This window comes from Salvelinus fontinalis, chromosome 4 (genome assembly GCF_029448725.1).
Source record: "Salvelinus fontinalis isolate EN_2023a chromosome 4, ASM2944872v1, whole genome shotgun sequence".
In the NCBI taxonomy this organism is placed as follows: domain Eukaryota; kingdom Metazoa; phylum Chordata; class Actinopteri; order Salmoniformes; family Salmonidae; genus Salvelinus; species Salvelinus fontinalis.
In genome coordinates, this window is record NC_074668.1 from 22740293 (window position 1) to 22757294 (window position 17002).

General features: G+C 44.9%; 1 protein-coding gene across 1 annotated transcript in view; it reads left to right on the forward strand.

Annotated features, from left to right (window-relative positions):
* The first annotated feature begins 12 nt into the window (after positions 1-12).
* LOC129853374 (titin homolog) overlaps positions 13-17002 on the forward strand; it is a 33564-nt gene continuing 16574 nt past the window's right edge. The window contains exons 1-6 of the mRNA XM_055919346.1: positions 13-124; positions 388-482; positions 5529-5619; positions 7121-8497; positions 8587-8677; positions 13316-16903. Of these exons, the coding sequence (XP_055775321.1) occupies positions 5555-5619; positions 7121-8497; positions 8587-8677; positions 13316-16903 (5121 nt within the window). The 5' untranslated portion in view covers positions 13-124; positions 388-482; positions 5529-5554. The remainder of the gene's footprint in view (positions 125-387; positions 483-5528; positions 5620-7120; positions 8498-8586; positions 8678-13315; positions 16904-17002) is intronic.

A 17002-nucleotide genomic window follows, 5' to 3' on the forward strand; every position in this document is an offset into this window, starting at 1 on the left:
CACCATACTGTACCTACCAACTTGTAGCAAGCAGGCAGCCAGCCAACTACAGTATCAAAACAAATCCCTCACCTCTACTACCAAGTTGGAGTGAGCCTGGTGTCAAGGGTGTGAGGAGAGAAAAGTAAGTCAACTAGTTACAGATGGCTATCAACTCAACTTGTTTAGCCAGTTTCAAATGTATCTATTGAAAGCTCATGTCTCAGAATAGCTGCGGTTCAACCAATAATCGTCTTGACATTTGGTGCTGGGAGAGTCCCAGCACAATGTCAAAAGACAATTGTTGGTTGAATCGCAGCTAATCTCCGAGCAACCTGGCTACTAGTGTGTTCGCAACAGGTTCGCCTCTGCCTGACTGATATAACGTTACCCTTTCCCACACCGCAGATCGATCGATTGACTGAGGTTTGGTTGAAGAAAATTATTAGGTCCCTGGTGAAAGGTACGGATAAACACGACAGGTGGATGGATTTCTCAGTGAAGTAAGTTAATTTAGATTCCTGTATTAAGGTTAGCTTGCTAATGACAAAGCTGCGACGGGATAATAGTTCACACCAGCCAGGTTTTGTAGCTAGATACTCATCTGACGATTGTTTAAACGAATCGATTCACATAAAAACGACGCAGGGATACGCATGGCTAAGTTGGTAAGTAAGCTAGCAACTACATTGAGCTAATTGTCAGATAGCTAGCTAACGATTTAGCAATCTAGTAACGTTAGCTAATTATGCCCGGCTACGTATCGCTTGCTAGTTTGTATTTTTCTTCTCTGATCCTCATGGTTTCACACGTGCTGGATAATATTGTAATGTTTATCTAGTTTGTCTGTTTTTCTAAATCAGCGTCTCTTGACTGAGACTAACTGTTAGTTAGCTAGGTCCGACTAGCCAGGTAACGTTATACTAGCTAAGCTCCGACATAGATACGACTCACTACTCGTTAGGTAACTTTTCGCAAAATTACATGAAATGCATTTTAAAGAATCGATTCAGGATCGCATGTAGCAAGTGTTACACCAAAGGCAGTTTCAAAACTCTAGGCTAAAAGTTGGTTAGCCATTTTCTTTATGCTCTTGCGGTGGTGCGTAGCTGTTGCGCTAACGTTAGCTAAACAACTAACGAACAACGTTAGAGAACGTGTAGGGCCAAGACGAGACTGACCGCTGAATTAAATATCACAATGCATTATGTTATCACTTTCCTGGGCAATGAACTATCATCGATCTGACAGAATAAGAGTGAACACGCTAATACGAAAAGAATCGCACCCCTATTTTCTACACCCCCACACTACTAGTCTCACACAAGCAACTTCTCATAGGTTAAAGTGTTTTTTATTTTATTTCACTTGTATTTAACTAGATGTTGCTTAGTTTTTGTTCACATAACAGTTTCGTAAGTATTTTTCCTCTGCAAAACTTAAACTGGCTAAACCAGACTGTCATTGACATGCCAGTGTTACCACACAATACCAAGGCACAGTACAGGAAATTAGGCTTCATTTTAACCATTCCAGATGCCTTTTTATTACACGGGTATGCTAGTGTTACTCATAACCATTTCAGACAGAAGATGTGGTATATTTCCTTTATATATATATATATATATATTTTTTTTTTAAACTTTCAAACAGCCCCTTATTTACCACTTTCTTGCAGCCATACCGTTTGTATACATATCAGTGGGTAACTGGCAAATCAGGAGAGGTGGGGGGTGTTTTCATTTATTTGACCAGGTAAGTTGACTGAGAACACATTCTCATTTACAGCAAGGACCTGGGGAATAGTTACAGGGGGATTAATGAGCCAATTGGAAGCTGGGGGTGTTTAGGTGGCCATGATGATATGAGGGCCAGATTGGGAATTTAACCATGTGGTCTATTTGCATTTCAAATTAGGGAGTTATTAAACATAGAAGTGTTCATTTTCCTACAAAAAACAGGGAACCATTCACAGACCTGGTACCTGTATTTTGGTTACAGGGTCTGTGACAAGGTCTTCATGTGGCTTTTAATTTACCATGTTTTTTACCCCTACGTAATTCAGATATATATGGAAAAGCTGGTATAATTTTTTTTTAAAGCAGGCATGGTAAATTAGTGGTATTTCGGTCTGTATGAAAGGTATGCCAATGGTGTCACCTAATGATTAATGACTATTAGTGAGTACAATATGTGTATCCAGACCACACTGTCAAATAGATCCTTAGTTCCTCTTAAGAACAGTGACTAAAGTCTAAAAGTGTCTATACTTACCAATATGATAGAGGACATAGTGGTGTGCATGCACCACACACTGACACTAGCAGGTTGCAACAAATAAATGTAGCCTAATTCTGATTTTGGCTCAGAAAAGTGCTAGGTCTAATATTAAGTTCTCTATTGATCTTTACTTTCCTTTCTTCTTCATCTTAGGATCTTATCTTTTCCTTTCATCTCCCAAATTACTTTTGTTCTCTAGTAGTCAAGTCACCACCAAGTTATTCCTTGTGAGTGTCAATGTTTGTGTGTCCGTAATGGTTGTCATCCTATCACGGTGCCACGTTGAAAGTCACTGCGCTCTTCAGTACGGGCCATTCTGATGGCAATGTTTGTCTATGGAGATTGCATAGCTGCGTGCTCGATTTTATACTTTTTCTGCCATCTGTAAGTCTAAGAAACATTTCCTTGTGCCTTGAACACACACTTTGAACAAAAATATAGATGCAACATGTAAAGTGTTGTTCCCAAGTTTCATGAGCTGAAAGTTGATGTGAGTATTTCTCCTTTGCCAAGATAATCCATCCACCTGACAGGTGTGGCATATCAAGATGCTGAATAAACAGCATGGTCATTACACAGGTGCACCTTGTGTTGGGGACAATACATGGCCACTCAAATGTGCAGTTTTGTCACAACACAATGCCACATACAATGTTCCCTCTAACTTTTTTGTCAGGTCTGTTGAGGGCAAACTTGAACGTTATGAGAATTCTGTGCAACTTCCGCCGCGCGTTTACTGTGAACACTGAGGCTGTACCTGCTTTAAGTTAGTTTTAACAGTGGTCAAGTAGGCTACTGTTGTTATTTGATCATAATGTAGACCTACCAGAGTGGCCTACCTTTAAAAAAAACAATGGAGAAAATGCATCCCATAACATTTTAACATGTTAATAGCTGTTCTATCATTCAGCCTACAGTAGCAGCCAATGTGTGGTGTTCAGTGTAGGTCTACATTCCTTGAGACTTGGAGAAAAAAAACATGCAGGGCTTGATATTAACCTGTTTATCCACTTGTCCTAAAGACAAGGAAATTACTGAAAATGTTGTGATGTTTGATGCAAGAAACCACTTTACAAAATAAAATGCATCATTATTCCCATACCATTATTACAGAGAATCAGACAAACTATGCTACCCTCTGCCTATTGGCTACATATGCAAACATGCAAGCCTGTTTCAAAATACAACACTGCCCCTTTAAGACACAAAGTTCTTTACATTACTAATTTTTGAAATATGTCTTGAAATACACACCTTTTTGTGCTCTGTAGGAAGCAAATTATCTATACTGAACAAAAATATAAATGCAATTTCAGTGATTTTAGAGTTACAATTCATATAAGGAAATCTGTCAATTGAAATAAATTCTTCAGGCCCTGATCTATGGATTTGACATGACTGGACAGGGGAGCAGCCATGGGTGGGCCTGGGAGGGCAGAGGCCCACCCACTTGGGAGCCAGGCCAACTCACTGGGGAGCCAGGCCCAGCCAATAAGAATTTGTATTTCCCCACAAGGGCTTTATAAAGTACAGAAATACTCCTCCGTTTTATCAGCTGTCTGTGTGGCTGGTCTTAGATGATCCCGCCGGATGTGGAGGTCCTGGGCTGGCGTGGTTACACATGGTCTGCGGATGTGAGACCAGCCACCCGGACAGCTGTTGAAACTGTGGGTTTGTTTGCACAACCAAAGAATTTCTGCATAAATTGTCAGAAACCATCTCAGGGAAGCTTATCTGCATGCTCATTATCCTCACCAGGGTCTTGACCTGAATGCAGTTCGGCATCGTCACAGAGATACCGCGACGAGATCCTGATGCCCATTGTCGTGCCATTCATCCGCTGCCATCAACTCATGTTTCAGCATGATAATGCACAACCCTATGACGCAAGGATCTGTACACTTCCTGGAAGCTGAAAATGTCCCCCCCAGTTCTTCCATGGCCTGCATACTCACCAGACGTCACCTATTGAGCATGTTTGGGATGCTTTGGATCGACGTGTACGACACCGTTTTCCATTTCCTGCCAATATTCAGCAACTTCGCACAGCCATTGAAGAGGAGTTGAACAACATTCCACAGGTCACAATCAACAGCCTGATCAACTCTATGCGATGGAGATGTGTCGTGATGCGTGAGGATATTGGTGGTCACACCAGATACTGACTGGTTTTCTGATCCAAGCCCCTACCTTTTTATTAAAGGTATCTGTACCCAACAGATGCGTATCTGTATTCCCAGTCGTGAAATCCATAGTTTAGGGCCTAATTAATGAATTTCAATTGACTAAAATCTTTACATGAACTGTAACTCAGTAAAATCGTAGGAATTTGTTCAGTATATTTTCTAAATTATCTCCCTCATGAGGAGGATAATGAACATTCACAGAAGTAACAGATGAAGTTAGACCTATCAATTTTTTTTATGAAGCGATTTGAAACTCAAATTTCCCAAAAATCGGCAACGGATTTTCTGCAATTGAATTGGCTACAATGGGAAATCATAATAGTCACAAACCACTGGTTTGTTAAACTATGAAATGAATGTTTTTTGTTTGGCATACATTTAATGCCCATGTCAAACACATATCTATCTACTATATTCTCTTCCCCAGTTGCGATGAGCTTATTTTGAATCTGTCTCATAGTAGAGCTCATTCCATGTTTTTACCTCATTTGTCTCTCTAGTTGAAAGGTAGGCTAGTCCCTACTCAATTGAACTTGGTTAGATCTTGTCCAGATTTAGGATATGTTTGTACTTTAAAAAGCAAATGAGCTGTTTGCAAGGGAAATGGTGGTTGTGCAGTGCAATTCTTACAGCCAGTGGTTTTTCCTCCAGTCCCTGCTGTGTTGCTGGGCCCATCTACAGTGAATGGTTAGCATTCCAGCTTTGCAAAAGCGTTTCCTGTCAACAACCACTGCCTCAATTTATCAGCCCCCTGCTAGCAGTAGGATACTCTTTCCCTTTACTCCCATTCTTTTCTTTCTCTTTTCCATGTTATATCTATTATGCAAGTTGTGACATCTACAATTTTTGTTAGTCTTTTTTGAATCTTTGTTTACATCCTTCAAAATGTATGTTAGGGTATTTCTCTGTCTGCGTGTTTCCATAAATGAAAAATGCTAAGTGGATTTCCGGTGGGAGGTCTGAGACTATAGTAATGATGCTGAGGTCTGTGCTACACTTTGATGTATGCAGCCGCAGGGTCTAATGTTACAGGAAACAGAGTTCCTTCCTTTGTAATGACACCAAATTGTGCCCTCTCCCCAGGCACCTACTCCTTACTCCAGTGTGATATGACATCACTGAGTGGTTACCACAGAAACCAGGGCTCCACTGCAGACGGTTGCCAGCCAGTCAAGTGAGTGATGATGGGATTGCCCACAACAACAACTAGGACGTTTGTGCGACCAATAAAATTTGCGACCGATGACATTTTATTTGAACTGCAGTCGAAGCAGAATTGGATAATTGCACCACCAAACAGTTCTGTGTCCCCCCCCCTCTCACACCGTAGGAGAGCAGTCAATCCCTTACAGAGAAGCCTAACTCAAGAGAAGAACATGTGGAATACATGATCAGATCTGCAGGAGCCTCTTAAAGGGCAGCAGTCCACCAAATGTTGTTGCTTTGATGTTTTTGCTCTCAAATCAAATGTTATTGGTCACATACACATATTTAGCAGATGTTATTGCGGGTGTTGCGAGAAATGCTCTCCCTCTTGATGATGGGAACATCTGATATGACTGTGTTTACTGTACGTTAATTAACAGTCAATTACTGTTAGACCGACAATTATTTGCTTAACAATCACCGGTTGATAATGTAGTGACCGCCTCAGTACTGGTAGAGCACTTTAGTATGGGAGGAGCCGAATATCTAATTACTTGTGTAGCTTTTCAATGGAATTCCCCTTTTACTGCCATAGGCCAGACCTGCCTTGCATTACTACACTGACTGAATGGAAAAGACAACAATGACACTCATAGGAGAGTGAGCCTTCCTGCCTCACTGTTCCTGCTGTCTGGTGCAGCTCTGTAATCTTCAGATTACTGTAGATCTTCAAAAGGAGTGCCAGACGGTCATTGTGCTGGCAGGATTTCTGCTGTCTCACCTGTAGCTACATCTATATTTTGAGTTCTTGGGATTATAAGGTTCTATCTGCAAAAAGATGATTCTGAGATAATTGGCTTTAAAGTTCCAAACCCTAATTGGTTTGAATGGTGTCAGCTATTTTTATTTTGAATTTAGAGTACTATATAGGTAGCCTTGGTCTGTTCACTGTTTCTATGTCAATAATTACATCTTGACAAAAATGCAGATAGAACATTATAGTCCCAAGCTCACGATGTTGTCTCAGACTTTGTGTACTGGTTATCTCTGAGTCAGACCCAGTCACGGCAGATGGAGAAACAGTAGATGGAAACGATGCTGCCAGGGAACTGAACCTTTCAGCGTACCCAGGGAACTGAACGCTTCCCTCTATATGGGGAACTGAACCCTCCAGAGGTGATGGATCTCTCCCTCTCCCCCTGGCTGAGGCCCGCCATACTAATGAATGGCCTGTGTTTAACAGCCAATCTGCTTCTAGAGCAGTCAGCCACATCTCTGGGTGCATGGCGCCTCCCAAGGCAAAGTCCAGAATAGTGCTCAGATAACCAAGACAGCCTTTACTTCCTCTGTCCCATGTTCGTGATGTGAATGCACCCGTCGTAGTACAGTCAGTGCATTGTATCAGAGAAAGGAGTGGCAGTACGACTCGCTGAATAGATCATTTATTGAACTTTGTTTATGGTTTTACTGCTAGACCAACAGTTAATGGCCAAAGGTGCTGATAGAGATTTGCACATTCCTCTCCCTAGGTGTTTTTCCACAGGGATGGCTGCACAAGTGGAGGTGCAGACTGGGGAGGTGGAAAGGATTGGTGTAGGGGGACGACTGCACCTCAGCCCTCTGTCTGACTCCAGTAACAAGCGCCTCACGGAGGGTCCCTGCAACACCCAGGCCTCCCTCATCATCACTCCAGAGCCTAGTAAGCCTGTCCCTGCACCCAAACCACGGCTCACTCCCAGACCTTTCGCTGTGGAGAAAACCCCCACCATCCGGCCCATACTTGCGCCTAAGCCTAATACCAACCCCCGACCAGTGCCCACTCACCCTACTTCTTACAAACCTGACTCACCCAGCACCCCAAAACCTCAGCAGCCGAATGTCACCAGCAAACACAGGCCAGTGCCGATCAACCCCAGCTGTCCTGCTCCTAACTCCTACAAACCCTCTCATAAGTTGAGCATGGGACAAACCACGAAGCCTGTAGCCCAGCCCTTCAAACCCGCCCCTCTTCTAACCCTTGGGGACCCCAGCAAACCAACTCCCTCCCAACCGGTCCGGCGTCAGAAGCCAGCTGCGGCAGGCTTGTTCCATTCACGATGCCCTAAGAAACCGCCTTCAGCAGAATGGTCCGGATCCACCAAACCGGAGAAGGAAAGGAACAAAACAGCATCCAGTATCAGAGCTGGGGCAGCCTCTATGACCAGAGCCAAGTCTATGGGCTTCCTCAGTCAGATAGGGCAAGATGAGGAGGAAAGGAAGGGGGATGAAGGGCCCAAGGTCACAGTTCAACTCCGATCCCAGTCTAGAGCCTCCAGGCCCAGACCTGTGTCGGCCATCTTCCTGCCCTCTCCCACTCAGGCTGAGTCGCCCACCCCAGCTGCTCGCTGGGCAGTGAGACGTCCCCTCTCAGCCGACCTCACCTCCAAGTTTGAGTCCATTGGCCTGTCACTGCACCACGGTCGACCTGCCAAGACCGACAGCAAGGAAAACACTCCAGTGGAACCGCTACGGAGGACAGAGAAGGAGAAGGGAGCAGAGGGGACCAATGTTACACCACCGGCCCCAGACAGCAAGCCCTCAGCCCTCGTATTAGGGAGAGAGAAGAAAACAGAGGAAGAAGAGGAGGAGGAGGATGATGGAAAGGGTGGAGGCAGCATTAAGAGACGGATCAGTCTCTTGCTAGATTCCTCCTCTTCTTTCTCTCCTGTGGTTCCTCTCCGTGTTGCTGCCCAAAGACCAGGGTCTAACTCTCCAGTACAGCCAATCCAAGAGGCAGATGTAACATTGGGTGGTGTTAAACAGCGAATCAGGAAGCTTACTGAAGATACTGTTACACCACCAGCCCAGACCCCTGCTGTTAGACCACAGTTCAAGTCCCGCCCACTGCCCCCTGACCTGACCAAAAGGTAGGAGCTCCTCACTACACTGTCTGTCAGTCCTTTTATGGCTCTCCCATTGGCATGTCTTGTGTGATATGTGTGTTTCTCTTCATCAGGCTTGGCTCTGAGAGGACCACAGACCTCGGCAGTCCCTCCTCCAGTGAGGCGACAGACCGCCATGAGAGTGACACTGATCCTCAAAGGAGGGTAAGAGAGGCTCTGGGATTTGCTTCGGTTAATCTGGTGTAGGTGGTTTGGTGTAGGATTGCAGTGAGCCCTGTGAGAATTGTTCAAACTCCCGTGCCTACCAGGCAAACCCAGTTGAAACACTACTGTCTATGATAGGCAAGCAACGACAGTTCAAGCTAGAATCCTTACTTGGTGAAACTGCCATGTTTGTTTGGGATATTACAACAACAATGAAGTTACTGCAAACAACCAACACTGTTTTATAAGATAGAACAGCAGAATATGTACTGCAATTTATTTTACCACACTGCATGATGCTCCTCACCTCAAAACACCACGCTGCCAGACACTCCTCGCCTCAAAACACCACAATGCCAGACACTCCTCGCCTCAAAACACCACGCTGCCAGACACTCCTCGCCTCAAAACACCACGCTGCCAGACACTCCTCACCTCAAAACACCACGCTGCCAGACACTCCTCACCTCAAAACACCACGCTGCCAGACACTCCTCGCCTCAAAACACCACGCTGCCAGACAGTCCTCACCTCAAAACACCACGCTGCCAGACACTCCTCACCTCAAACACCACGCTGCCAGACACTCCTCGCCTCAAAACACCACGCTGCCAGACAGTCCTCACCTCAAAACACCACGCTGCCAGACAGTCCTCACCTCAAAACACCATGCTGCCAGACACTCCTCACCTCAAAACACCATGCTGCCAGACACTCCTCACCTCAAAACACCATGCTGCCAGACAGTCCTCACCTCAAAACACCATGCTGCCAGACACTCCTCACCTCAAAACAAAAACAAAGGCGCTGCGACGAACAGTGGCACTGTTTCTCCAAATGCGAATTAGATTTTTTAATCCCTGGTCTTCAGTAACCAGGTTTTCATCCAACCTTTTTATGCGAGTGAAGTACAGATAAAATGTCTGATAAAAAATGTCACAACACGCCCGATGGAAACAGCTAAGTTGTCGGAAAACTTGACCAGTGTCGACAAAACAAAATACGCTAGACATGGTGGGATCTTTTTGTGTCGGTATAATTAATTATGCGAGAAATGGCGGTGTAAATGTTTTTATCTGCAAATATTGATATAATAACCATTATATCGAAGTAAACTTGAAGTCACGTGATGGCATGTTGTGTGGTCTTCGTACTACGAGTCAGGAAAGCATGCAGTTTTAGGCTACAGATGAAATTAGTTATGATGAACTTCACAGGGTGGTAAAAGTACAAAGTGATTTAGCTTGATGCTCCTTTCCAATAAATATCATGATGGGTGGCAGGTAGCATAGCGGTTAAAGAGTTGGACCAGTAATGGTTGCTAGTTCGAATTTCCGACAAGGTGACAAATCTGATCTGCCCTTGAGCAAGGCACTTAACCCTAATTGCTCCAGCATCGCCGTCAATAATGTCTGATCCCTGGCCGCGACCCCACTCTCTGAGAGTGTCTCAGGGGGAGTGGGATATGCAAAAAAACATGTTTCCATTTCACACACATACTTGTACAGGTTGCACACTTGTACATATGTGAAACAGGACAAATACAGTGCCTTGCAAAAGTATTCACCCCCATGGCGTTTTTCTTATTTTGTTGCATTACAACCTGCAATTCAAATTGATTTTTATTTTGATTTCATGTAATGGACATACTCAAAATATTCAAAATTGGTGAAGTGACATTTAAAAAATTACTTGTTTCAAAAAAGTTTAAAACTGAAAAGTGGTGCGTGCGTATGTATTCATCCCCTTTGCTATGAAGCCCCTAAATAAGATCTGGTGCCACCAATTACCTTCAGAAGTCACATAATTAGTTAGATTGCACACAGGTGGACTTTAAGTGTCACATGATCTGTCACAAGATAGCTAGATATATACCTGTTCTGAAAGGCCCCAGAGTCTGCAACGCCACTAAGCAAGGGGCACCACCAAGCAAGTGGAACCACGAAGACCAAATAGGTCAGGAACGAAGTTGTGGAGAAGTACAGATCAGGGTTGGGTTATAAAAAAATATCTGAAACTTTGAACATCCCATGGAGCACCATTAAATCTATTATTAAAAAATGGAAAGAATATGGCACCACAACAAACCTGCCAAGAGAGGGCCGCCCACCAAAACTCACAGACCAGGCAAGGAGGGCATTAATCAGAGAGGCAACAAATAGACCAAAGATAACCCTGAAGGAGCTGCAAAGCTCCACAGCGGAGATTGGAGTATCTGTCCATAGGACTACTTTAAGCCGTACACTCCACAGAGCTGGGCTTTACAGAAGAGTGGCCAGAAAAAAAGCCATTGCTTAAAGAAAAAAATAAGCAAACACGTTTGGTGTTCACCAAAAGGCATGTGGGAGACTCCCTAAACATATGAAAGAAGGTACTCTGGTCAGGTGAGACTAAAATTGAGCTTTTTGACCATTAAGGAAAATGCTATGTCTGGCACAAACCCAACACCTCTCATCACCCCGTGAACAACATCCCCACAGTGAAGCATGGTGGTGGCAGCATCATGCTGTGGGGATGTTTTTCATCAGCAGGGACTGTGAAACTGGTCAGACTTGAAGGAATGATGGATGGCGCTAAATACAGGGAAATTCTTGAGGGAAACCTGTTTCCGTCTTCCAGAGATTTGAGACTGGAACGGAGGTTCACCTTCCAGCAGGACAATGACCCTAAGCATACTGCTAAAGCAACAATCGAGTGGTTTAAGGGGAAACATTTAAATGTCTTGGAATGGCCTAGTCAAAGCCCAAACCTCAATCCAATTGAGAATCTGTGGTATGACTTAAAGATTTTTGTACACCAGCAGGAATCCATCCAACTTGAAGGAGCTGGAGCAGTTTTGCCTTGAAGAATGGGCAAGAATCTCAGTGGCTAGAAGTGCCAAGCTTATAGAAAGATATCCTAAGAGACTTGCAGCTGTAATTGCTGCAAAAGGTGGCTCTACAAAGTATTGACTTTGGGGGGTGGTTCAGTTTTTTTATATTTTGCATCTTCAAAGTGGTAGATATGTTGTGTGAATCAAATGATACAAACCCCCCAAAAATGTATTTTAATTCCAGGTTGTAAGGCAACAAAATAGGAAAAATGCCAAGAGGGGTGAATACTTTCGCAATGCACCCTATTTGACATTTTACCTTTTAATACTTGGCTGCCGTTTGAGAAATATTTTGTCCATTATTATCTCATCATGTAGGTTATACCTGCACTGTATATGCGAGCTGTTGGTCAGGAAGCACGTCACAATACCAGAGTATGGCATATTTAACGCAAACGTTTGTTGTCGTGAGAAAACCATCAGTGGAGTTGAAAATGTGATGGAAACCCTTTTAACTTTTTATGGAAATTGAACCGCAAAAGTTATTTTTATGTGTACTATGTCATCACGCACAGCCTTTTATCCACAACAAGTCAAATTGATGGAAACGCATCTCTCATGGGAAATGCGCATTGTTTTATGCAGATTCTTCAATATATGCATGAAAATCTGTCGCCAATTGGAAAGAAACTTAGCTAGTGACACAAAATAAAGTTGTCTCGTTTCCTATAAAAACAGAATGAGAGCCATTCCAGCAATTTACTAATGCCCATCCAATTTGAGTTTACTAGCAAATTACCAAAGATGTTGATAGATAAATTGAATCAGCCTGTTAAATGATCTCAGTCACAACACTGGGGATTTGGTAAGTGCTTGTACTTTGTTTCCTGTCTTGTTTTACGGTCACTGTTTGAGCAACATTTGAAGATGGTGTTAACTTAGTTAAAGCTTTGTGAATACAGTATATTCCTTTATTTCATAGTTTTTTTTACTAGTTTCGATTTTTGAAAATGTAATGTATTTATATAGTTTCTGTGTTTGCCACTGTAAGCCCCAAAAAATAACTTGATCTTCGTGCAACGTTTCCATTATAAGGACTATGTTCAAGGAAAATTCTGATTTGCAATTCAACTCTCAAACAACCTGGGCACAAAACATTTTCTCCTAATCAGTCTTTGCTCTAGTTATGGGAAAGCATGTCCCATAGGAAAATGGAACACCACTGCCACAGAGGTACAAAGAACTGTGAAACCTAATCTGGGGCATTCGTCATCTCTGGTTGTTCTGTGTGTTGGTTATGAAACATGCGGAGAGTGAAGCACTGGGTAAAGGTCAACATGGAGAGGCTTTGATTACCACGTCACCACCACACCTACTTTTATGGACCCAACAAAGAGGAGTGGGATCCCCTTTCTTCCCAGACACAATGCCTCGCTCAATCACTTCACTTTGTATCACCCTCTCTTTTTCTCTGTCGTTATGTAATACTTAAAACAAATTTGACTATTTGTCAAACAGACACGTTCACTCCCAGATCTTATATTATCCACCAGCTAAGTGTATCTGTTGAAATTCATTTCTTGAAAGAAAATGGCAGATGATATTGGCTTTCAGCTATAAGTTAGAAAATTGTCCCCTTATCAATTTCTTATCCATAGTTAGGTATATTGACATGAGCACTCATAAGTAAATTAATAACCGGTGAATAAATATTGAAGAAATCTTGATTTGAGATGACATGCAACTTGTCAAGGCAGTGCTCATAAGGATTATTGTCAGACTGTCTGACTTAATGTAACCAAACTCATTAAATTACTCATTTTTAGGTGGAGGACTCCGTTTACAGCTTCAGTGACCAAAAAAGGGTGGATGAGGACATCAGAGGAATACAAGAGCAGCCCACCCAGACCACCTCTGACCTCTCAGCAGTACTGACTGAGGCAGGGCGACGGATGGAGAGCTGCCCCAGCAGTGGGGCGCAGACAGTGCGAGCAGCCCTGTTTGAGAACGTGGTGGAGAGACACAGTGTGCTGCTGATGGAGGAGGACAGGGCACAGAGTGCCACAAAGGGCTGTCCCAAGAGAAGTGTGTCCCTCAAACTTGGGGATGGGGAGAACGACGGCAGCCTGGTCACCGCCACCTACCACAAGCCTGTGTCTCCCTCCAGCCCACATCTTGTAGAGCACTTGTTTGACACTGTGCAGGCGGTGGGAGAGAGCAGAGCCGTTAGTGAGAGTGTCCCTTTGGCTCAGCTGGAGGACAAAGCCATGACCCTCCGTTCCAGGCGTTCTGAGGGGAATCGGTCAGCCAGGGCTGAGCCAGTGGAGGAGAGACATGCTCAGGTCCAAGGAGTCCTCAGTTTGGCTCAAAGGAGAGCACCAGCCTCCCAACAGGAACAGGGACCACGCTACCTGAGGGTTGGAGTTCTGCAGAAGTGGAATACCACTGAGATGGATAGGGAGGCAGAGGTAGAGAAAGGAAGGCAAAGGGAAAAGGAGAAGGAGAGAAAGGAGAAAGAGAGGCAGAGGGAAGCGGAGAGGAGGATGCAAATGGATGTAGACAGGGAGAAGCCGAGAGAACAGGAGAGGGAGAGAGAGGAAGTGGCAGCACCGAAGCGGTTGAAAATGCTGGAGCCAGATGAGCAGCCACCCAAGCCCAGGGCCACCTACTTTGCTCTGACTGGTCAGATCCAGGAAGCCGTATCTTATGGGGACGAGGAAACCGAGAGAGGGGACGTGGAAGTTCCCTTTGACGATTTCTCTATGAAGTCTGGACAATGGGGCTCTCAAGGGAAGGTCTTACAAGTACGAAGGAACCCCTCTCTAGATGAAGCTTTTGGAAAAAGCTCCCAAGGTCAAGAAGAAGAACTGATGGAGCGGAATCAAACACAGGAAAGGGAGAGAGGAACGGCATGGGACAGACGGACATGGAGGGAGGAGCTGGAAATAGAAAAACAAAAACAAGTAGACCTTGAGAAAGTAAGAGAATTGGAGAGGGAGAAAGAATGGCAGAGGGAGAGCAAGGAGTTTGAGAGGGAGAAACAGACACGGCTGGACATGGAGAGACAGAAACCGTTAGAATATGCAAGAAAGAGAGAGCTAAAGCTAAAAGAATTAGAAAGAGAGAAACACAATGAGTTGGAGAACGAGAGACTGAGCGAGAGGCAAAGAGAGCTGGAAAGACAGCGATGGCAAGAGCTACAGAGGGAGAGCCAGATAGAGTTGGAGAGACAGAGAGAGCAGGAGAGACAGAAAGAGTTTGAAAAGGAGAGGCAGAGACAGTTAGACTTGGAGAGGCAGAGACAGTTAGACTTGGAGAGGCAGAGACAGTTAGACTTGGAGAGGCAGAGACAGTTAGACTTGGAGAGGCAGAGACAGTTAGACTTGGAGAGGCAGAAAGAGTTTGAAAAGGAGAGGCAGAAAGAGTTTGAAAAGGAGAGGCAGAGACAGTTAGACTTAGAGAGACAGGAGGAGTTTGAAAAGGAGAGGCAGAGACAGTTAGACTCGGAGAGACAGAAGGAGTTTGAAAAGGAGAGGCAGAGACAGTTAGACTTGGAGAGACAGAAGGAGTTTGAAAAGGAGAGGCAGAGACAGTTAGACTCAGAGAGACAGAAGGAGTTTGAAAAGGAGAGGCAGAGACAGTTAGACTCAGAGAGACAGAAGGAGTTTGAAAAGGAGAGGCAGAGACAGTTAGACTCGGAGAGACAGAAGGAGTTTGAAAAGGAGAGGCAGAGACAGTTAGACTTGGAGAGACAGAAGGAGTTTGAAAAGGAGAGGCAGAGACAGTTAGACTTAGAGAGGCAGAAAGAGTTTGAAAAGGAGAGGCAGAGACAGTTAGACTTAGAGAGGCAGAAAGAGTTTGAAAAGGAGAGGCAGAGACAGTTAGACTTGGAGAGGCAGAAAGAGTTTGAAAAGGAGAGGCAGAGACAGTTAGACTTGGAGAGGCAGAAAGAGTTTGAAAAGGAGAGGCAGAGACAGTTAGACTTGGAGAGGCAGAAAGAGTTTGAAAAGGAGAGGCAGAGACAGTTAGACTTGGAGAGGCAGAAAGAGTTTGAAAAGGAGAGGCAGAGACAGTTAGACTTGGAGAGGCAGAAAGAGTTTGAAAAGGAGAGGCAGAGACAGTTAGACTTAGAGAGACAGAAGAAGTTGGACAAGGAGAGGACTGAAGAGTTGGAGAGAATAAAGGAGATGGAGAGAAGGCAAATGTTTGAAAAACAGAAGCAGAATGAGAGAGGGAGGCAACAGCTTCTGGAACTTGAAAAGCAGAGACAACGAGAGAGAATGGAGAGAGAGGAGCAGGAAAAGATGAGACAGCAAGCCATACAACAGGAGGAAGACAGACAGAGAGAGTTGGAAAGGGAAAGAGTGCAAGAGTTGGAGAGACAGAGGCAACGCGATCTGGAAAGACAAAAACAGAGAGAGTTGGAGAGACAGAAACAGTTGGACTTTGAGAGACAGGAATTGGAAAACCAGAGGGATAGAAAAAGGGAGTTAGAGAGGGAGAGACAGAGGATAGAAGAACTGGAGAGAATAAAGGAGATGGAGAGAAGACAACTGTTTGAGTTTGAAAAACAGAAGCAGAATGAGAGAGAGAGACAACTGCTTCATGAGCTTGGAAAGCAGAGACTAAGGGAAAAGATGGAGAGAGAGGAACAGGAGAAGATGAGACACGTAGCCATACAAGAGGAGGCAGAGAGACAGAGAATCATGGAGAGGCAGAGGAGAGAGAACCAGGAGAGGGGGGTGCTGGACTTTTTACCTCTCAGACCTAAAATGCTGGATCTAGACTCTGGGTGCTGGTCTCTGGGTGACCTGCACTCCAGAGGCAGTCCCCACTCCCCTAGTGTCAGATGGAAGCAGCCCTCTCCCTGGGCAGATGACCACTACAGACCTGGTATCCTGGACATAGACTCATTCAGGTCCCAGACCGAGACACAACCCTTGCCCACTAGAGAGGTGTTCCCTGTTACTGGCATCCAGGGCTCAGACCCAGGTAGTGGGGTGAGATCCCACCCCCACTCTCCAGAAAGGGAAGGTGGCCATAGGATGGCTCCCGAGGGCGCAGTGGGGCGACCCAGTACAGTGTGGGCCCCCTCTCAGCAGGAGCTGTGGGAGCAGAGGCTAAGCATCGACGAGGAATCAGTGGATAGGCCCATGGCTGGACCAGAGCCACCCAGGAAGCCTGCCAATAAACCCAGCCTGGAGCAGCTCCTCCACAGGCTGGAGGACAGGGCCACGGCCCCCATCCTGGTCCCAGAGAGACGCTGGTCTGGTATGCCCAGTGAACCATCCTTCCCCAGGAGAGCGCCCCAAAGCCCTGGGTCCCCCATGGAGCAGACCTGGTTCCCCCAGGACTCAGAGCCCCAGGGGCACAGGGTAGAGGCCAGAGGCCAGAGGAGATCTCAGGGCTCCCAGGTAAGAAACAGTATCATAAGGAGAGACATAGGATATGTGAATCAGTGGCATCTATAGATTCAATGAATTCAACCAGTACAAGTGCTTTTGTGTAATGTT